Source organism: Myotis lucifugus, unplaced genomic scaffold, assembly GCF_000147115.1.
Source record: "Myotis lucifugus unplaced genomic scaffold, Myoluc2.0 scaffold_1131, whole genome shotgun sequence".
Lineage (NCBI taxonomy): Eukaryota > Metazoa > Chordata > Mammalia > Chiroptera > Vespertilionidae > Myotis > Myotis lucifugus.
In genome coordinates this window covers 11,323-28,969 of record NW_005872179.1, presented here as the reverse complement: position 1 = coordinate 28,969, position 17,647 = coordinate 11,323, and the positions used below count along the sequence as shown (strand labels likewise).

General features: G+C 51.1%; 1 protein-coding gene across 2 annotated transcripts in view; it reads left to right on the top strand.

Moving 5' to 3' along the window:
* The window catches only part of ANP32A (acidic nuclear phosphoprotein 32 family member A), a 40,089-nt gene extending 22,863 nt beyond the window's left edge, over nucleotides 1–17,226 (top strand). The window contains exons 2-7 of one of the 2 annotated variants that reach the window (XM_006107359.3): nucleotides 9,628–9,777; nucleotides 10,011–10,133; nucleotides 12,637–12,838; nucleotides 14,486–14,583; nucleotides 16,687–16,753; nucleotides 17,016–17,226. In XM_006107359.3, the coding sequence (XP_006107421.1) occupies nucleotides 9,628–9,777; nucleotides 10,011–10,133; nucleotides 12,637–12,838; nucleotides 14,486–14,583; nucleotides 16,687–16,753; nucleotides 17,016–17,077 (702 nt within the window). In that variant the 3' untranslated portion in view covers nucleotides 17,078–17,226. Of the gene's footprint in view, nucleotides 1–9,627; nucleotides 9,778–10,010; nucleotides 10,134–12,636; nucleotides 12,839–14,485; nucleotides 14,584–16,686; nucleotides 16,756–17,014 lie in introns of both variants that reach the window. The other variant, XM_023748087.1, reaches the window with a different exon arrangement.
* Nucleotides 17,227–17,647: the final 421 nt, after the last annotated feature.

Genomic DNA, 17,647 nt, shown 5'->3' with positions numbered 1-17,647 from the left:
CAGCCAGGCTTAAATCCTTGAATCTGATCGCAGTAGCCAAAATCAACCGCATTAGTGAGCTGGGACAGAGGGCCCAGGAAGCCATTTTAAAAAATATATTTTTTTGCCCGGCCAGCGTGGCTCAGTGGTTGAGCGTTGACCTATGAATCAGGAGGTCATGGTTCAATTCCCGGTCTGGGCACATGCCCATTTGTGGGCTCCCTAGTAGGGGGTGTGCAGGAGGCAACTGATCAGTGATTCTCATCATTGATGTTTCTGTCTCTCCCTCTCCCTTACTCTCTGAAATCAATAAAAATATTTAAAAATTAAAAAATATATTTGTGTTGACTTGCCTAAGAGTGGAGTTAGTGGGGCACTTTGCTTTAGAAAGTGAGTAAGGGGTCAGCCTTTGCCCACCCCACTTCTTCCTCTCCTCTAGCTGGAGTGACCTGTGTTTCTGAAAGCTAGCTCCTCTAGGCAGAGCACCAGGGGCCGCTGAGACCTTAGAAAGGCTGTGTCTGGAGGAGAGGAGCAGGGATAAAGACCGCCAGATGTCCTGTGGCCGGGCAGTGGCTCTCAGGGGGCCTGGTGGACAGGGACACGTTCCCTGGGAGGGTAGAACTCCACTTGTCTGTGGACAAGGTAAATGCGATGATGCCTGGGGAAGCACTTTGTTTTCTGTACCATGGGGAAGAAATGCCAGGTGGTGTCATGGTGCTCGCTGCAAGTCAGGGAGCCTGGTAGAGGGGTGAGGCAGGGACAGACTACCTTCAGAGGAGGCACAGGGGGTTTGGTCAGAGAGCCATGATGGTGGGGGGGCTGGAAATCCTCCTCTGGATTTGCACTTGATCCCCATGGCCATTAAAAGCTTTGGGACAGGGACTGATGGGAGGTGATCCAAGCGGCGTTTTAGGAAGATTGGCCAGGATTTATCCACCCCTGCTCTCTAGGCCTTCCTCTTCAGTCTCCTCGTGGCCAGTGCTGTGGCTCTGTAATGAGGTCATTGTGGGTGGTGTGGGTTTTTTAAGAATCACAGGGTTGTTGATCAGAGAAGGGACCCCGTCAGCTGAGGTGCCTGCCCCCTGCTGCCTTGTGAGATGGCTGGCGGACATCACATGGAGGAAGCCAGACTCCCACATTTGGAACACAACACCCCAGACTTCTGGGGGCTGTTTTTGTGGTCCAGATGTGTTTTAATCAACTACACGACTGACTTTTGCATTTCAGTAATTATCAGGGTAATTGCCCAGTGTCCTGTATTTCCTTTCTGGCGTCCCTTAGTGATGAATTCTGGGCTTCTTTAGCCCATGAAATTTCCCACCTACTTGTGGAGAACAGTGACTGAGATTGGGTATGGGTGGGACTAAAAGTGTGTGGACTACAGGATTTTGGAGCCAGAAGGAATCGCACCTCTGTACTCAGGCTCCATTGTTCAGTATGTGGACTAGGGGCTGGCAGAAGCCCAGGGAGTGGACATGACCTCCCTCAGCGCGAAAGCAAGGTAGTGGCCAAGTGAGCACCAGAGTCCAGGTCAAACAGCGTGTCGAGCATCCTTTGCACTGCACCTGCCCACATCTTCTCCCCTTCCCTTCTTCTGGTCCCATTCACATGCCACCTGCTGGGACCAGGGTCTTCACTGGACTGTGCTTCCAACTTCTGCTTCTTCAGACCTTCCGGATCTACTGAAGGTAGGAAGGGACCACTTGAAGATGCAGCCTGCTGGATTTTTTTCAATTGATCATGCCACCCACAGATTCCAAGAGCCTCATCTCCCTTCTGAACTGCTCCCCACTTCCTGGCTCCCAAACAGCTTTCTAAGCCTGTATTCTCTTGCTCTTGGACTACTTTCATTCCTGTGCTCTTACATCAGGCAGTGCTGGTGCAGGGCTGGGCAATCAGGGAAAGCTTCCTGCAGGAGGTGGAACTGACAAGTCCTTGAAGTGGAGGAGATGGCTGGAAGGGAGAAATGAGATTTTAGGGGAGGAAAGCGAAGGCAGAACATCAGGGAGGGGCTCCAGCCTTGTTGAAGTTCACAAGAAGTTAAACAGGCCCATTGGAAGGCCCAAAGCCCAGGTCCTACACCCACCTGGGCGGGTCCTGGGGTGGTTCCGGCTCTGAGTCTGTCCTTCTGGCTGGAGGAAGCATCTGCAGTGGAACCAGCTCCTCTGTCTTGGCGAGACAGCCACCAAGTCCTCCCCACACCCGAGGAGGAGGTAGGAATCCAGTTCCAGGCGGCAAGGGAGCCAGTCACAGGGTTTATGTTAATGCAAGCCCTCCCCCAGCCGGCGCGCAGCCTATTACCCTTGCCGGCCGACAGCTTAATTACCGCTGCTGCAGCGCCCCTGCTTGCGTTGCTCGGTTCCCTAAAATAATAAGGATGGCGTCACCGACTTCCCGCGGCCATGTGCTCCCACCCGCCCGTGCCTCCAGAGCTCTATTGTAGGAAACAAAATCCAGACACTCAGATGCTTTTTTTTTTTTAATCTTGGAGAGATTTTCTTTCTTTTTTCTTTTTTTCTTTTCTTTTTTTTTTTTTTAGTAATGTGGGCCCTGCCTCTTTTTAAAAGATCTTTAAGAGGGGTGGACACCTGTCTCAGCTACCATCAAGGCTGAGAAATACCCTCCTCTTAACAGAAACTGAAGGCTACATGGACGATTCCTGGGTCTTCCACAGGGGACTGTGGCTTCTGACAAGAGCAGCGGTACAGTGTACATGGTTCAGCAGCAGAATCACCCAGCCTGGGTTCCTAAGCTCTACGCAAACTCTGGTCCTGGCTTCTTCCTCTGAGAAAAGGGCTAAACTAGACCAGTATTTTGCAAACCGTGGGTTTAAAATTTTTTTTTAAATGTACTAGAAAGGAGTAATTTTAACAGGGTAAGTTTTGTTTCAGTGTGTATGTCTATATGCACACAAAAAGGTATGCACCGAGTCAAGGTGTAAATGGATTTTTTACTGTGCGTTGTGGTCAGCAAGCCACTGGCCTCGGTGATCCCTAAGGCCTGTCTAGCTTTCGAAATGTCTGACTTTTCTCCCAGAGCCTGACTTTTACCCCATGGAACCTCACTGATTTTTGCAGGTTTTGTCACACCAACTGTGAAGCAAAACTAGATTTTATGGTTACAATGACAAAATCACAAGCATTTATCACTCTAATCGAACACGTTTGGGAGAAGCCCGTTTCCCCTCCGCGTTGGTGCCTCAAACAGTCTGGCCTTCTAGCTAGAAATCTGCAACAGGGGATGGCCCATTTAAAAGCTGACCTATTTAAAACCCATGAGCACACACACACACACACACACACACACACAAAACCACCGCAGGGTCAATTTGATTTGAGTCTTCTCTTCTGTGCAAGGCTGGAACTGGAAAACTAAATTGGTCAGGGACTGACGAGGTTGAAACCAAAGCTACAAATATGTACTGAAGTCTTGCTCAGTGAAAAAAGACAATCAAGGGTTGAGGTTAGTGGAAAAAAATAATCAAAACAAGGCGTGGATGTAAAATAAAGGGGTGGGTTTGGGGTATACTATCTTAGTTCTCCAAACTGTTCAAAGGCCTTGTATATTCCATGAGGAAGCCTTACAAACAGCTGAGGTAACTCAGATCTGCTGGGGCCTGCCTTTGTTCTCATTATCTATCTATCTATATATCTATATATATATTTGATTTCAGAGAGGAAGGGAGAGGGAGAGAAAGGTAGAAATATCAATGATGAGAGAGAATTATTATCAGCTGCCTCCTGCATGACCCTACTTGTGACTGAACCCACAACCTGGGCATGTGCCCTGACTGGGAATTGAACAATGACCTCCTAGTTCATAGGTCGATGCCCAGCCGCGGAGCCACACCAGTCGGGCTGTTCTCATTCTTGTGTTTTGACAGGGGACACAGCAATAAATGTGTCTGGATCCAGGGGAAGGAAAATGGCTTTTTCCACAGCTGGGATGTTCAAAGTATTATTTCATTTAATCCACCCCTCAGTGATCAGCACTCTGGTCATTGCAGGAGCTCAGGAGGGGTGAGATGAGCAAGCAAGTGGAGAATGGATTCGAGCCAGGTCTGTCATGACGCCAGAGCCTGCCTTCTGTCCACCTCTCCACCTTGCCTCAGGAAACACTGGGAAAATAAAGAGCAGTTCTCACTCGGCTTCCTTTACTCTGGTTCTGGCCCCCAGAGGACTATGTTTGAGGCCCAAGTTGTCCATGTAAATCAGCGCCAGCTTCACGGGCATATGACTTGCGCAGTCACACAGGGACCCATGCTTAGAAGGGCCTGCTCTTGGGTTTAATGTGCTGCTGTCACTGTCTTAGAATTCTTAATTTGTGAGCAAGGGTTCTCACATTTTCCTTTTGCTCTGGGCCCTACAAACTACATGGCCAGTCCTGGCTTTGATATGTGTGTCCCCTTTCTTGTTCTTTCTAGGTCCCATAGTATGCCTCCTAGCTGGCACACGGAACTATAGTTGTTTGCCAGCTGTCTGTCTCCTCCTAGCCAGCCACCACACCTCCTGCTCACTGTCCCCTCAGCATTGGCCCAGGTGAACAATGACACAGGCACCCTGTCTGGAGAGAGGGGCAGAGCACTGGGTCAGGAGGAAGGAGTGTGCGCAGTTCGCTTGTCTCCGGGATACAAGACATACTGAAAACCATCGCTGCTGTTGTTTACAGAGGGAGGGTGTTCATTCAACTTGTCTTGGACCAGTTACATTGTACATTTCATGGCTTGACTTACTCTGTGTGCCCCGCACCTACTGTTGTGCCTGGCACGATAGACAGGACATTTGTTAAGCAGTTGCTCTGGTGTCCACTCCCCGCTAGGCTGATTATGGAGAAGGACAGTCCCTGACCTCTAGGAGGCTCGAATGCTTAATACACGATTAAATGATTCATGCAGCAGCTGCCTTTGGTGCCCCGGGATGCTCAGAGCTGGACGCAGGGGAAGGCCTCCTGGGGAGGGGGGCCTTGTGCAAGGATGAGAGCGGGGAGCAATGAGATCGGAGGACGTAGGGGGAGATCCAGAGTGGAGGGCCTCCAGGTTAGTTTAGGGACTTGAATTCCCCCTCCCCCCAGGCGGTGGCCACAAACTGGGAACGTTTTCTAGGCGAGAGTTTGCATTTTATAGGTTAACAAATATCATCCCCTTTCTGCAGAGGCTGAGCCCAACATCTCAGGGATACAGTCAGGGTTCATTCAGCCCGTCAGCAGGGTCCTTGGCCTCCAGTCAGGGCCTATTCCCAGGAGTCCAATGTCCCTGCTGTCACAGAGGCCCCTTGGGAAGCAGAGCGGGCTCAGCGTGACTTACATGACTGGCCAGGACCAGGCTGCAGTGTTGGGAACACAGAGGAATGGCCAAATTGGAGCCACTGTAAAGACACGATTGCACAGTTTTGGAACAACCAGTGGGTTCCTCAGTAATAATGTGTTCATGTTGATCATGGACCTCACAGCTCTCGGTGGTGAGAAATGGCCACTGCGCTCTTGCTTTGTGGACATTTTTCAGGAAATACCGGGGCCGGGCAGTCTGACTTCTAGGGAACTTCTTAGTGCCCCACTCACATCTCTTTGGGGCCGAGTGTGGCTATTCAGGCTTCTCTGGGGTGTCAGCACTTGAGGCATGAGGCAGAGGGTCCTGTGTAGGTTTGTCACTGGTGTGTCTGAAGAGCTCCTGATACACGCAGTGTCGTCCCAGCTGTTGAACTAGAAAGAGAGTAACCACATTCGGATATTTTTAAACAGCCAGTGGAGTTGGGAGAGAGTCTAAACCCAAAGTACAAATTTCCGGTTTAATTTTAACTTTGCACTTAGCTCACACCCAGGATTTGGCAGGAGGAAATGTTTTTTTGTTTTTTAAGGAGAACACTCCCTGGAATGTCAGGGATGCTCTCTTCACCTGGAAGGGTTTAGAGCAGTGGTTCTCAACCTTCCTAATGCCGCGACCCTTTCATACAGTTCCTCATGTTGTGGTGACCCCCAACCATAAAATTATTTTCGTTGCTACTTCATAACTGTAATTTTGCTACTGTTATGAATTGTAATGTAAATATCTGATATGCAGGATGTATTTTCATTGTTACAAATTGAACATAATTAAAGCATAGTGATTAATCACAAAAACAACATGTAATTATGTATGTGTTTTCCGATGGTCTTAGGCAACCCCTGTGAAAGGGTCGTTCCACCCCCAAAGGGGTCGCGACCCACAGGTTGAGAACTGCTGGTTTAGAGCATGGTCACCAAGCAGAGACGGGAGGAAGCGGGTGGCAATTGCAGCAGTTCAAAGTGGTTTAAGGAACGCTGGGGCGCGTTGGAGGTGTGGATAGATAGCCTGTTCCTATTCGGGAGCTCTAAGAAGTGTGGCCCTCGTCCGAGGTCGGGGTGGGCCCACTGACTTCCGCTGTTGGGCTGGCATTTTTGTTTTTTCCTGTTTGATCCATTTCAGACTTTTCACAGGCAGCTTACCTGCCATCCCCATCGACCCACAAAGAAGGGGTTTCCCCCAGTGTGGTTTGTACATTTTGGTGAAATTAGCACCCTGGGGTCTAAGCCTAGACTTGCCCCTCCTCTTTAATCTCACCCCAAAGAGTGCTGAAACCCCCAACAGGAAGGAAATGCAGAAACCCCAGGGATCCTGCACGCCCCACAGACCTAACCTACAAACCCCACAGACCTGGCCCCCAGACACCACAGGCCTCCCTTGCCAGTGACGAAGCAGCCTCTTGCTCCCTGGGGAGAGTGGGGTCCCCCAGCCCCTCTCCAGATCGGTGCTCCCTGACTTCAGCCTCATCTGAGCGAGGGCTGGGTTGTTTTGTGCTTTGGTTACTGAGGAAGTGTAACCAGGGTGGGGACTGCTGGGAGTGGCCCCCACCCGGCCGGTGGAACAGTTAAAAGAGGGGTAGAAGGGGAGCAGGTGGCTGCCAGGGCAGCTTGTTCGATTGAGTTGGGGCTCTGGGAGCGCCTGTGCCCTATATATGAGAACGTCAGAAATCATCGGGAGCCAACACTGACCACCAGGCCCAGCAGACACCCTCCTGTGACCACTCCTGCCCTTGAGAAACGGGAGAATGCCCTGTGGAGCCATTGTGGGCCTAGCACTTAGAGGGTGCCTGCTGAGGGCTCAGGAAAGAGCCCAGGATTGTTATTAATAACACAGTAGTAATAGTAGCACTTACTTGCATATTGGTCCGGAGAGGAATGGCCACCAGTTTGGTGTGGTGCTGGAGCTGGAGCCTCTGTCGGTAGAATTCCCCAGGCAGCACTGTGCTGCTCCGGGAAAGAGGTCGACTTCCAGAAGGAATTCCCTTGACTCTCCAGCACCACCTCCCCCCAGCTCTGGGGCCTTCTCCTTGGGCTAATGGCCTTAAGAGGAGACGGCGTTGACCCGGGTTAGAGAAATCGCATGTCTGAAATCGTTTGAGGGCGGATTTGGAATCCGTTCTCATATTTTGTCTTTTCTTTTGGGTGGAGGGTTACAGAAACTCCCCAAGACCTTTCCAAAGGAAAACAGTAAACTAAAAGAATATGGTGGGCCCCTGTGACTCCGGCGATTTACTACAGACTGAAGGAGGGTCCTCCCCTCCCCCAGTACAGTTGCTCTCCCTCCATCTGCTCTGCTCCCCTGAGGCCTGGCTTCCTGGCTCTACACTGATTTCCTGCCCTAGGGCAGGACTTATTCCCAGGCATTCTTGCCACTGACCTTGAGAAGGTGACTTGACCTGGACATCTGGCCTCTCCTGGGGACTGAGAGAGTGGGAAAGGACAGGAAAGGCCCCAGGAAAGGTGGGCCTTGGCGCCAGTGCCTAGGCCCAGAGCTTCCTAGCCGTGAGGGGTTAATGCTGTGCTGTGCTCGGCCCCTCCTTGCAAATTGCCACTGTTCTGGGCTGAGCCGCGTGCATCGCTCCAGCAGGGAGGAAGAGAGCACTGATGTGCCCTGAGCTCCCCTAGTCTGCCCACTGGCCAGGGTAGCCTGAGGAGGGGCACGGCAGGCCTGCTGTGGGTCTGTTCCCCCAAGTTGGCATTTGACCCAGAGATGCCCCAATCGGAGGGGCACCTGGAGGACCTTGGCAAGATGGTCATCCTGGGCCCTGCAGGGAAGAGCTATGCAAACTGCTGCAGGGAAGCGTGGGGCAGCCTGGCAGGCAGGTTAGAGGGTCCGACTGCTTATCCCCGAGAAGAGGCTCTGAGGGGCAGCAGTGACCCTTTGGACATTGTAAGGCTGCTGCTGAGAAGGACGGCCTATCCGTGTGACCCCGGGGTGAGAAGTCAGGCCTGGGGGTGGAAGTCCTAGGGCCGGCATGGCCAGGCGGCAGCAGTGCGTGTTTCCTGGGGGCTGCAGGGAGCAAGCAGGGTGCTGTGTCAGGCCCAGGTGTGGCCAGGAGGAATCATCTGTAAGGTGCCTGTCAGCCCTGGGGGGCCAGGGCCTGTCAGCCTGTCAGGGACCCGAGTGGGTAACGGGCGTCTGCCTGGAGGGCCAGCACCCCAGCTGCCCTGGTTGACTCCCTGGATCAGTTCAGGCCTGAGACATGATCGCTCTTCTCAGCTAGTGTCTGAAAGCCTGCCCTCCGGCGTCAGCCAAGTCTGCCTTCTAACAACCTAATGAGAGGGTGGCTTTTTTATCAGTTCTTTCTGCCTCATTAGAAACAAAGGATTTGGGGCCCAAGAGAGGAGAATCTAAGACCCCTAATAGGGCAAACTGCCTCCAGAGAGTTGGGCAGGGGGCAGAGCCATAGAAGTGCCTCCAAAGACCAGCTTTTGGACTTGGTTGCCCTCAGCATTTCGTTATGGGTCCATCCTGGCTTGTGGATTTCCATTCTCTCCTTCCACATCTACTCAGGTCCCCAAAGGGCAAAGCCGAGAGCTGAGATATCCGATATGGTAGCTTACATGTCTCTTAATATTAATTAAAATTAAATTAAATTTAAAACTCCTCCTTCAGTCTCACCAGCCACATTGCAGGTGCGCAGGGGCCACCTGTGGCTAGTGGCTCCCCTCTCGGACAGCGCAGGGCTTCCCTGGCCGCAGGAAGTTCTGTGGGACAGCAGTGGTCTAGCGAATGGAGAGTTGGAGGAGCCCGGTAATTGTCTCTCCCTACCCTGGGGTAGGCCAGGCAGTGACCATGGTGACAAATTCCTTCCATAACCTGTGGGCAGGTTATGACTGGTGGCAAGAGTGGTGTGAGAGCAAGAGAGGGAGGGTAGCCAGCAGGCAGAAGGTCACAGACACATGGAGGGGAAGGGGGCACAGGGGCTGAGGAGGGGAAGTAGGGAGCTGGCCTCAGGCCGGTCAGGCTGGGGCCATGATGGGCGTGGGGTGAGGCTCAGAGGTCCCCTGACGTTAGAGCGAGGATCTGGAGGCTGTGGCGGTGCATGGTAGGGTTGGAATGAGACCACCAGTGTTGCCGATGCAGCAGGGCTTACTGAATTTATCTTCTGCCGTTCAGCCGTGCGTCCTGTCTGGAGTGGTCCCTGGTTCTGCAGCTCCGCTCACCTCAACCTGAGCCCCCCGGGTAGAAAGACCAGGGTGGGCATGTGCAGTGCTGTTTTTAACGAGGGACCGCTTCCTGGCTTTGTCTCCCTGTCCTCCAAGGAGGCCTGACACCTTTCTGCCTCGGCCCTATTCCTTCCTCCATTCACACAGTCCTTCCCTTTCCAGGTGAAAGAGCTTGTCCTGGACAACTGTCGGTCTTGTGAAGGCAAAATCGAAGGCCTCACAGATGAATTTGAAGAACTGGAGTTCTTAAGTACAATCAACGTAGGCCTCACCTCAGTCGCAAACTTACCAAAGTTAAACAAACTTAAGAAGGTAAATAGAGTGTAGAGGAGTGTGTGTGTGTGTGTGTGTGTGTGTGTGTACATACGTGCACGTGCGCCCTCAAGCAGGCGGTGGGGGTGGGGAGGAGGAATGGCCATCACTTCATGTTTAGGGAGCATAATTGAGGGTGTATCCAGCTGCCTGCCCCGCTGTCTGCAAGGCTCTGAGCGTAGAGCCTTCATTTTAAGAGCTGTTTCTGCTTTTTATTTCCCTGCCTTGTTTAGCTTGAACTAAGCGATAACAGAATCTCAGGGGGCCTGGAAGTATTGGCAGAAAAGTGTCCGAACCTCAAGCATCTAAACTTAAGTGGCAACAAAATTAAAGACCTCAGCACAATAGAGCCACTGGTGAGTCATTGGGTCCTTCCCTCTCCACAGGGCGGGCGGAGGGCGGGAGTGATAGCAGGGAATGCTGCTTTTGTATAACGTCTCCCCCCCCCCCCCCCCCACTTACTTTACTTTTTTTACTTCATTTGATTCTCACTGTGTACTGTGAGATAGAGTTTGAGCAACTATTTTGCTTCATCCGTCAAGAAACTGAGACCTAGAGAAGTTAAGTGACTGGGCCCAGGTCACACAGCCAGGCTGGCAGTCTGGGTGAAGATCAGGACCCTAGTTCAGTGATGGCGAACCTTTTGAGCTCGGCGTGTCAGCATTTTGAAAAACCTTAACTCTGGTGCCGTGTCACATATAGAAATTTTTTGATATTTGCAACCATAGTAAAGCAAAGACTTATATTTTTGATATTTATTTTATATATTTAAATGCCATTTAACAAAGAAAAAGCAACCAAAAAAATGAGTTCGCGTGTCACCTCTGACACGCGTGTCATAGGTTCGCCATCACTGCCCTAGTCTCGGCTTCTGGCCTCGTGCTTTTCCTCATGCAGTGTCTGCTTCATTTTGGAAACTGGAGCTGACATTTCTTCAAGCTCCTGGCCCCTCTTTGGGGAGGGAGGAGCCATCCAAGAATTAGGCTGATCCCAGAGGAGGCAAATCTGTTTTCTCCTTGGTCACTGACTGGCCCCAGGCTGGTGCCTCTGAAGGGTGAGAGATGGGTTGGCCCCGACACAAGCCGTCTGGGATGGCAGAGAACTGTGGTCTGGGAGCCTCGTGCCGGCCTTCCTCTGCTGTCTTCCTGGAGCTGAACACACCCCAAACATTCTTACTAGCCAGAACAGGCAAGTCCTGGTCAGGATATCAATTTTTACATAAGCAGGATCTGAATGACTGAATTATCTTGATTTTTTTTTAAAGGAGGTCAACTGTAAGATGTGTCATTGGTTCATTAGTAGATTTTTTGAAAGATAGAAATATTACCACACAAAATAAACACACTTATTGTAAATATACACCTAAGAGTCACTTCATACGCCATGCAACTTAGAATCAGGGAAAAGCCCTGAGGGTCTTTTGTCACGTTTCCCTTTCCTGAGGGTGGAGGTTGGGTTTGTAGGTTCTTGTCCAAAAAGCACTCTTTGCCCTCTGTGGGTGCTCGGGGGCTGGTGGATGGCCCCGGTGGCAGAACGGGAAGCTACACATTTTCTGCCCATCTGTGGCATGGGGTCACCCACTAGAATGGCCTTCCCATGGAACTTCTTGTCAAGTCCTCCTGATCGGAAAGCAAAACAATTTTGTATATCTGAAAGTCTTAATTTCATTACAAAAGGAAAAATGTGTGGAGGTCTATCTGTGTGTTTGGGAGGTGAGGGACCAAGTGTATAAAACACTGTGAATCAATCATTGTTAGAGATCAGATATAAACACACACACACACACACACACACACACACACACACACCATGCTCCTCCCACCCAGACCACACGTTTTTGTAGCTTCCTTTTCCTAGTGATCAGTGTGACCGATGGGTTACACTCACCGCTAAAGGGTGGGCAACTGCTTTGGTTGGGGGTGCTGGGCTCACCTACCCAAACCACAGCCCAGATGCCTTCCTGCCCTTGACCTCTGCTGAGAATGGTCAGGTCTCTATCGTGAGCTCTTGAGAGAGCAACCTGGTTCCTGACATTGACCTTGAGGGACAGTGGCTTTAGTCACCTGTTAGGCCTGGCCCCACGGGAGCAGGGGCTTGGCCTGGGGCAGGGTATTCTTGCTATCTGTGTGACCCTTCCACTTCCTGGGCCTCCGTTTCCTCAGACACCAAGCAGGAATATATGAGCTTAAACCCTCTTAGATAAAGCTTTTCCAAAGCAAATGTATTCATGTTAAGTGCCATGAACAAAATCTGGATCCTATGCTGGTTTTTCTCTTGTCCTTCTTGACAGGCAGCATGGTGGAGAGTATGCACAGGGGGGAAGCGGGGCTGCCAAACCCCAGTTCTCTATTTCCTCATCTGGAAAACGAGTGAATGATTATTTCTACCTTATCAGGATTCTCGGGACAAACTGAGTTAATACACAAGTGCTGTGTTGACTCCTATTATTCTAGCAGCAGGGGTTAGTATGTTGGCTCATGCTGCCATGTTCGTTCCCGTCTGGCCCCTCGTCACAGGGGCAGGCAGCACAGCTCTTGTCTCATGCACCAAGAGAGCCCCACCTTAATTTCAAGCAGAATGAAAGTGTGGGCATTGGATGAGATTTTAACGATAAAATCCAACCCTTCATTTTCCAGGTGAAGAAACTGAGGCCCATCCCCCAGGGGTGATGTGTTTGGGTGGACATGGTGGCCAAGCAGGACCAAATCAGAATTCTTTACCCCCTGTGGCCTTTGCTCTTGACACTGTCTCACTTCATCCCCACCTGATCCCCTGGGTGGTTTCCCCTCTCCCCACCTGTCCCCTCCTCTCCTGCCTCCCACAGGTCACTCACTGCTGACTTTATTTTTCTGCTTGCAGAAAAAGTTAGAAAACCTCAAGAGCTTAGACCTTTTCAATTGTGAGGTAACCAACCTGAACGACTACCGAGAAAACGTGTTCAAGCTCCTCCCACAACTTACATATCTCGATGGCTATGACCGGGACGACAAGGAGGCCCCTGATTCCGACGCCGAGGGCTACGTAGAGGGCCTGGAGGAGGAGGACGAGGAGGATGAGGATGGTGGGTGGCCGAGGGAAGGCCAGGGCAGGCCCGGTTCCTCCCTGCTTTACAGAGGGGTGGCCTGGGTGTTGGGAGGCCCCGCTGGCTGCTGAGGGGTGGGACTGTCAACCTCCTTCCAAAGCATGGAAAGAGTGGGGCTCTCTGCTGTGCTTACTGGTGTCCCTAATCTGGGCCATTGGTTGACTCCCCTAAAAGACCTGTGTGTGAGCCTGAGAAACATCCTCAGACTCTGACTGTATAGTAACTTTTTAAAGACCATCTAGCAGAAGCCTTGGTTGGTTTTTTTGTTGTTTTTTTTCCCCCTTTCCAAAGTCCCACTGGAAATGACTCTAGACTCAGACACTGTCCCAGGGAGGGGTGAGCAGATAGAGGAAGGTGGGGTATGGTCTGAGGTGGCCAGTCATGGAGCTGGAGAGGTTGTGGGGCCCCCTGGTGGCTGCAGCCCAGAGAACCACAGTCCAGGACTCGGGGGGTGTGAACTTGGGAGCCCCAGGGACCAGGGCAAGTAGAGGCTGTAGGTAGCATGGTGGGCTCCCTGGCAGTGTGGCGAGCAGCCAGGGTTGCAGGGAGGGAAAGGAAAGAGTGCCTTCTCTTACCTTCCCTCATCACCAGCACAGTGTGGCTTTTCCATGGGTCTTCATGGCCAGAGTACAGTTGAGAATGGAGATACTTGCCTGGTTAATTCAGACCCAAGATTTTGGTTTTCCTTGTTAGATGGGAGTATTTTGCACGATATTCATGCACTTTGTGACACAACATAAACGGCCCAGAACTGGAGTCCTGAGACCAGGTTTCTAGGCACAAACTAATGTGATGTGTGACCTTGAACAAGTCACTTCTCCCCTCTGCCTCAGATTTCTTGTGGGGGTGGGGAACCTTTTTTCTGCCAAGGGCCATTTGGATATTTATGACATCATTTGAGGGCCATACAGAATTATCAACTTAAAAATTAGTCTGCTATATTTGGTCAAACAATTAACTCACCCCTAATGCCTTGGCAGGGCCAGACCAAATATTTCGGGGCCTTATACAGCCCGTAGGCTGATGTACCCCACCCTTGCTTTAAAGTGAGCAGTTTGGCTGGATGCTCTTTCTAAAAGAATTAATTTCTCAGCTTTCCCGGCTGTGAAATTAATTCATAACTGTTCCTCTGATCCCTCCATTTCTCCGTGGTCTCAACCTCCACAAAAGATCTCTCATTTTTGTACAGCTAGGGGAGGAGGACTTGTTGCTCACACCACTTCAAGGGCTTTTAGATCATTTTAGGATGTGTTCTGTCACCTTCAGGCATCTAGGCTTTGGGCCTTGGTGGGGTGTGAGGTCATAGGCCCCGATGAGAGAGAAACATCGATCAGCCGCCTCCTGCACATCTCCTATTGGGGATGTGCCCGCAACCCAGGTACATTTTTGTACAGCTAGGGGAGGAGGACTTGTTGCTCACACCACTTCAAGGGCTTTTAGATCATTTTAGGATGTGTTCTGTCACCTTCAGGCATCTAGGCTTTGGGCCTTGGTGGGGTGTGAGGTCATAGGCCCCACACTGAGGACCTTACCACCCCTGCCGGGCCCGCCAGCCTGGGGCCTGTGCTGTGCAAGGGAGGAGCCAGCTCACCACCAATTCGTTCTTGTCCCCATTCCACTGCACAGAGGAAGAGTATGATGAGGATGCTCATCTAGTGGAAGATGAAGAGGATGAAGAAGAGGAGGAAGAAGGTGAAGAGGAGGATGTGAGTGGAGAGGAAGAGGTAAGTGCCTGGCTGGGTGGGGTACCATCTCCCTGAGCCCCTCTTACTTGCTGCCTTTGGGTCAGTCCCAGGAAATGCCTCAGTAACCTTGGGAAGCCCAGGAGCCCTGGTTGGGGAAATGAGTCCATTCCAGGGCCCTTTATTGGGCTGGTTTGAACGAGGCCAGACTTGCAGCAAGCCCTGGGAAGGTGGATGAGGAGCGGGCGAGAGGGGATTCTGGAGGCAGGTAAAGAGGGCACCTCACCTGCTGGGGTAAGCCTGGCCCTCGTTTCTGTGTGAAATTAGTTCTTACTGCAACCGTGTCCCCATGTCCTGCCCTCCTGCATTCATATGTTAATTCACTGAGCACTCACAGTGTATTAGGGAAAATCAAAGACTGCCCTGAGCTGATGGATAATGAAAGACACTGCTGGATCCCAAATCACAGTGACAAGGGTCTAGTGCACACAGTGGAAGTAGTGCCATTTTCTTCACACATTGACTGGTTCCTAGTTTTTTGGTAAGTCTGTGATGTGTCCGTGAGTGGTAACATAGCACAGAGATTTGGCTGTGTGTCCCTGGACAAATTCCTTGACCTTTCTGGGCCTATTTCTTCATCTGTGAAATAGCCATCTGGATTGTAAATAGGGATCAACTCACTACATTGTCAAGAGGATAAACTAATTTATGAGTAAAATGCTTAAGGACAGTGTCTGACGAGGGTGTTTGACCACTTGCTATTTTAGGCTTTCACACCCTTCCTTCTCCAAGATGCCGACTCAGCGTGCTGGGTTTTGTATCGGGTGTTCTGAATCTCTCTAGAGCAGAGTCATTTTCCATGATTTGTTCAAAATTCTGCATCAGCTCTTGCTGATTATAAAAGTTAGACGTGAGGAGGTTTAAAATGATAACAGCATGGACAAGGCTCCTGGTTTCTCCCAGTTTTCTGTCTCCTGATTGAGCACACAGACACCCACCTGCCGAGCACACCCACCTGGGCAGGGCCTCCCAGCCGGCACAGCCCAGGCTTGGGAGAGGCAGGCAGGTCCAGGCGGGGAGGAGAGCTGGTCGATGGGCTTGGTTCCTGCCTGGTCTCGGTGCAGTTGCTCTTCTCCCTGAGTGTAGGCTGCTAGGCTCACCTCTGAACCCTTAGGAAAACAGGCCTCCCCCCCTCCCAGGACAGGGCAGTAAGTCGTGTTGACTAATGCGCTTCTTTGTCTTGTTCTTCCTGCCACAGAAGCTGCAGCGTGCAGGGTTGGGGTGTGTATGTGTATGTGTGTGTGTGTGATCTCATTGACCATCTGCAGATTTCCAGCTTTCAGTAAAGGAGAGCTTACACACACACACACACACACACACACACTCCAGTCTCAGCAAACAGACTGATTAAGGAATTCTTTTGTGACATAAAAGGATATTTCCCTTGACAAAAAGAAGTCTATCACCAAGTTCTTTTTAAACAATGGCTTGCCTAATGCTTTAGGAACAGTGTTCAACAGGCAGAGATTTAACTAGCATGTAACACGGGAGCAACATAAAGCAAGGGTCCTGTGTTGAGAATGAAGTCACACATCTGGCTGGATCTTACCAAGCTGGGATGATGCCCTCGGTTGAATTTATTCTCCCCTCCACGTGGTCCAAGTTTGCAAGATGGTGCTGGGCTGTGTGGGGTGAGGTTGGACTTGCCCACAGAATCTGTGTTTGCTGGAACTGGGGTCTTCCTTGAAGCCAGCACTAGATTGAGGACAGATGGAAGGATGGCCTACTTTCCATGGCAGGGAGTCTGCTTGGGAACCTGTTCTCCTAAGAGAGCAGCGCGCTGGATTAGAATGCTGCCTGAGTGGTAGGGACTTCAGCTCAGGAGCTCTTGACCTGGGGTAGGAACCACACCCCCCTGACATTGTTTGCAAGTATTGTATGTGATAGGGGTATTTTCCGGGGAGGAGTTTAAAGCTTTCCATAGAATCTTAAGAGGGGTCTCTGATGGGAAAGAATGTCCTTGCATGGGGCTCTGAGAGGCTGGGGATGACCTGCCTTTTTTGAGATCAGTGCCGGGGAAAGTGGCTTCCTCGGCAGGTCCGTGGCCCGGGGCACTATGATGACGGCACACATCTTCTCTCCTAGGAGGATGAAGAAGATTATAACGACTGGGAAGTAGACGACGAGGAAGATGAAGAAGAGGCTGCTGGTGGTATGGCAGCCTTTGTACTCTCGGCTGGTAGCAGCTGCCCCTTCAGTTGACAGTAGATTGTGTAGACCCCAGGGACCTGGCAATGGGCAGAACATGCCCATCTGAGGCTGCAGGTGCCTGCCTGGCTTTGCAGATGTCCTGGCTCAGTTGCCAGGAGGGCAAAGCTTCCTAGATGTCTGGTCCCTGGCTTCAGGGGGGGTGGGGGGGCGGATCAGAGGTAGGGCCACTCTTTAATCTGAATGCCTTTTCCTTACTCTTCCAGAAGAAGAAAAGGGTCAGAAGCGAAAACGAGAACCTGAAGATGAAGGAGAAGAAGATGACTAAGTGGATACCTATTTTGAAAAATTCCTATTGTGATTTGACTGTTTTTACCCGTACCCCCCAAATCCTGACCCCCGAAACTTATTTTTTTCTGATTGTAACGTTGCTGTGGGAACGAGAGGGGAAAAGTGTACTGGGGGTTGTGGGGAGAGGGTGGGCGGGAGGGGGTGGAATAAAATACTATTTTTACTGCCACTCTTTATTTTTCCCCCTACTTTTTTTGTGTCTGTTTTTGTCCCTGGAATTGCAATAGCTGAGTACACACCAAGTGAGCATTTGTTCCATGCCCTCAGAGAGGATGGTTTGGAGGTCTCTCACATTTCCTGGTATCTCCTGAGTCTCTTGAGTTGGTTGGAAGGCCGAGGCTGCCTCAGTTTGGTTTCTCAAAGCCCAGGAGCGACTGAGCACCAGCCACATCTTACCTCTTGTTCTGGTTCACGTGGTTTCTGCATTTCTTGGGCCTGTTAGAGACATCCAACGCCCGCCCTGGTTTTAAATAGCAACCTAAAGGCGTATTTTGGCACTGGCTGGGGACAGTCCCCATCTCATTCCCTTTCCCTCTTCACAGATGGT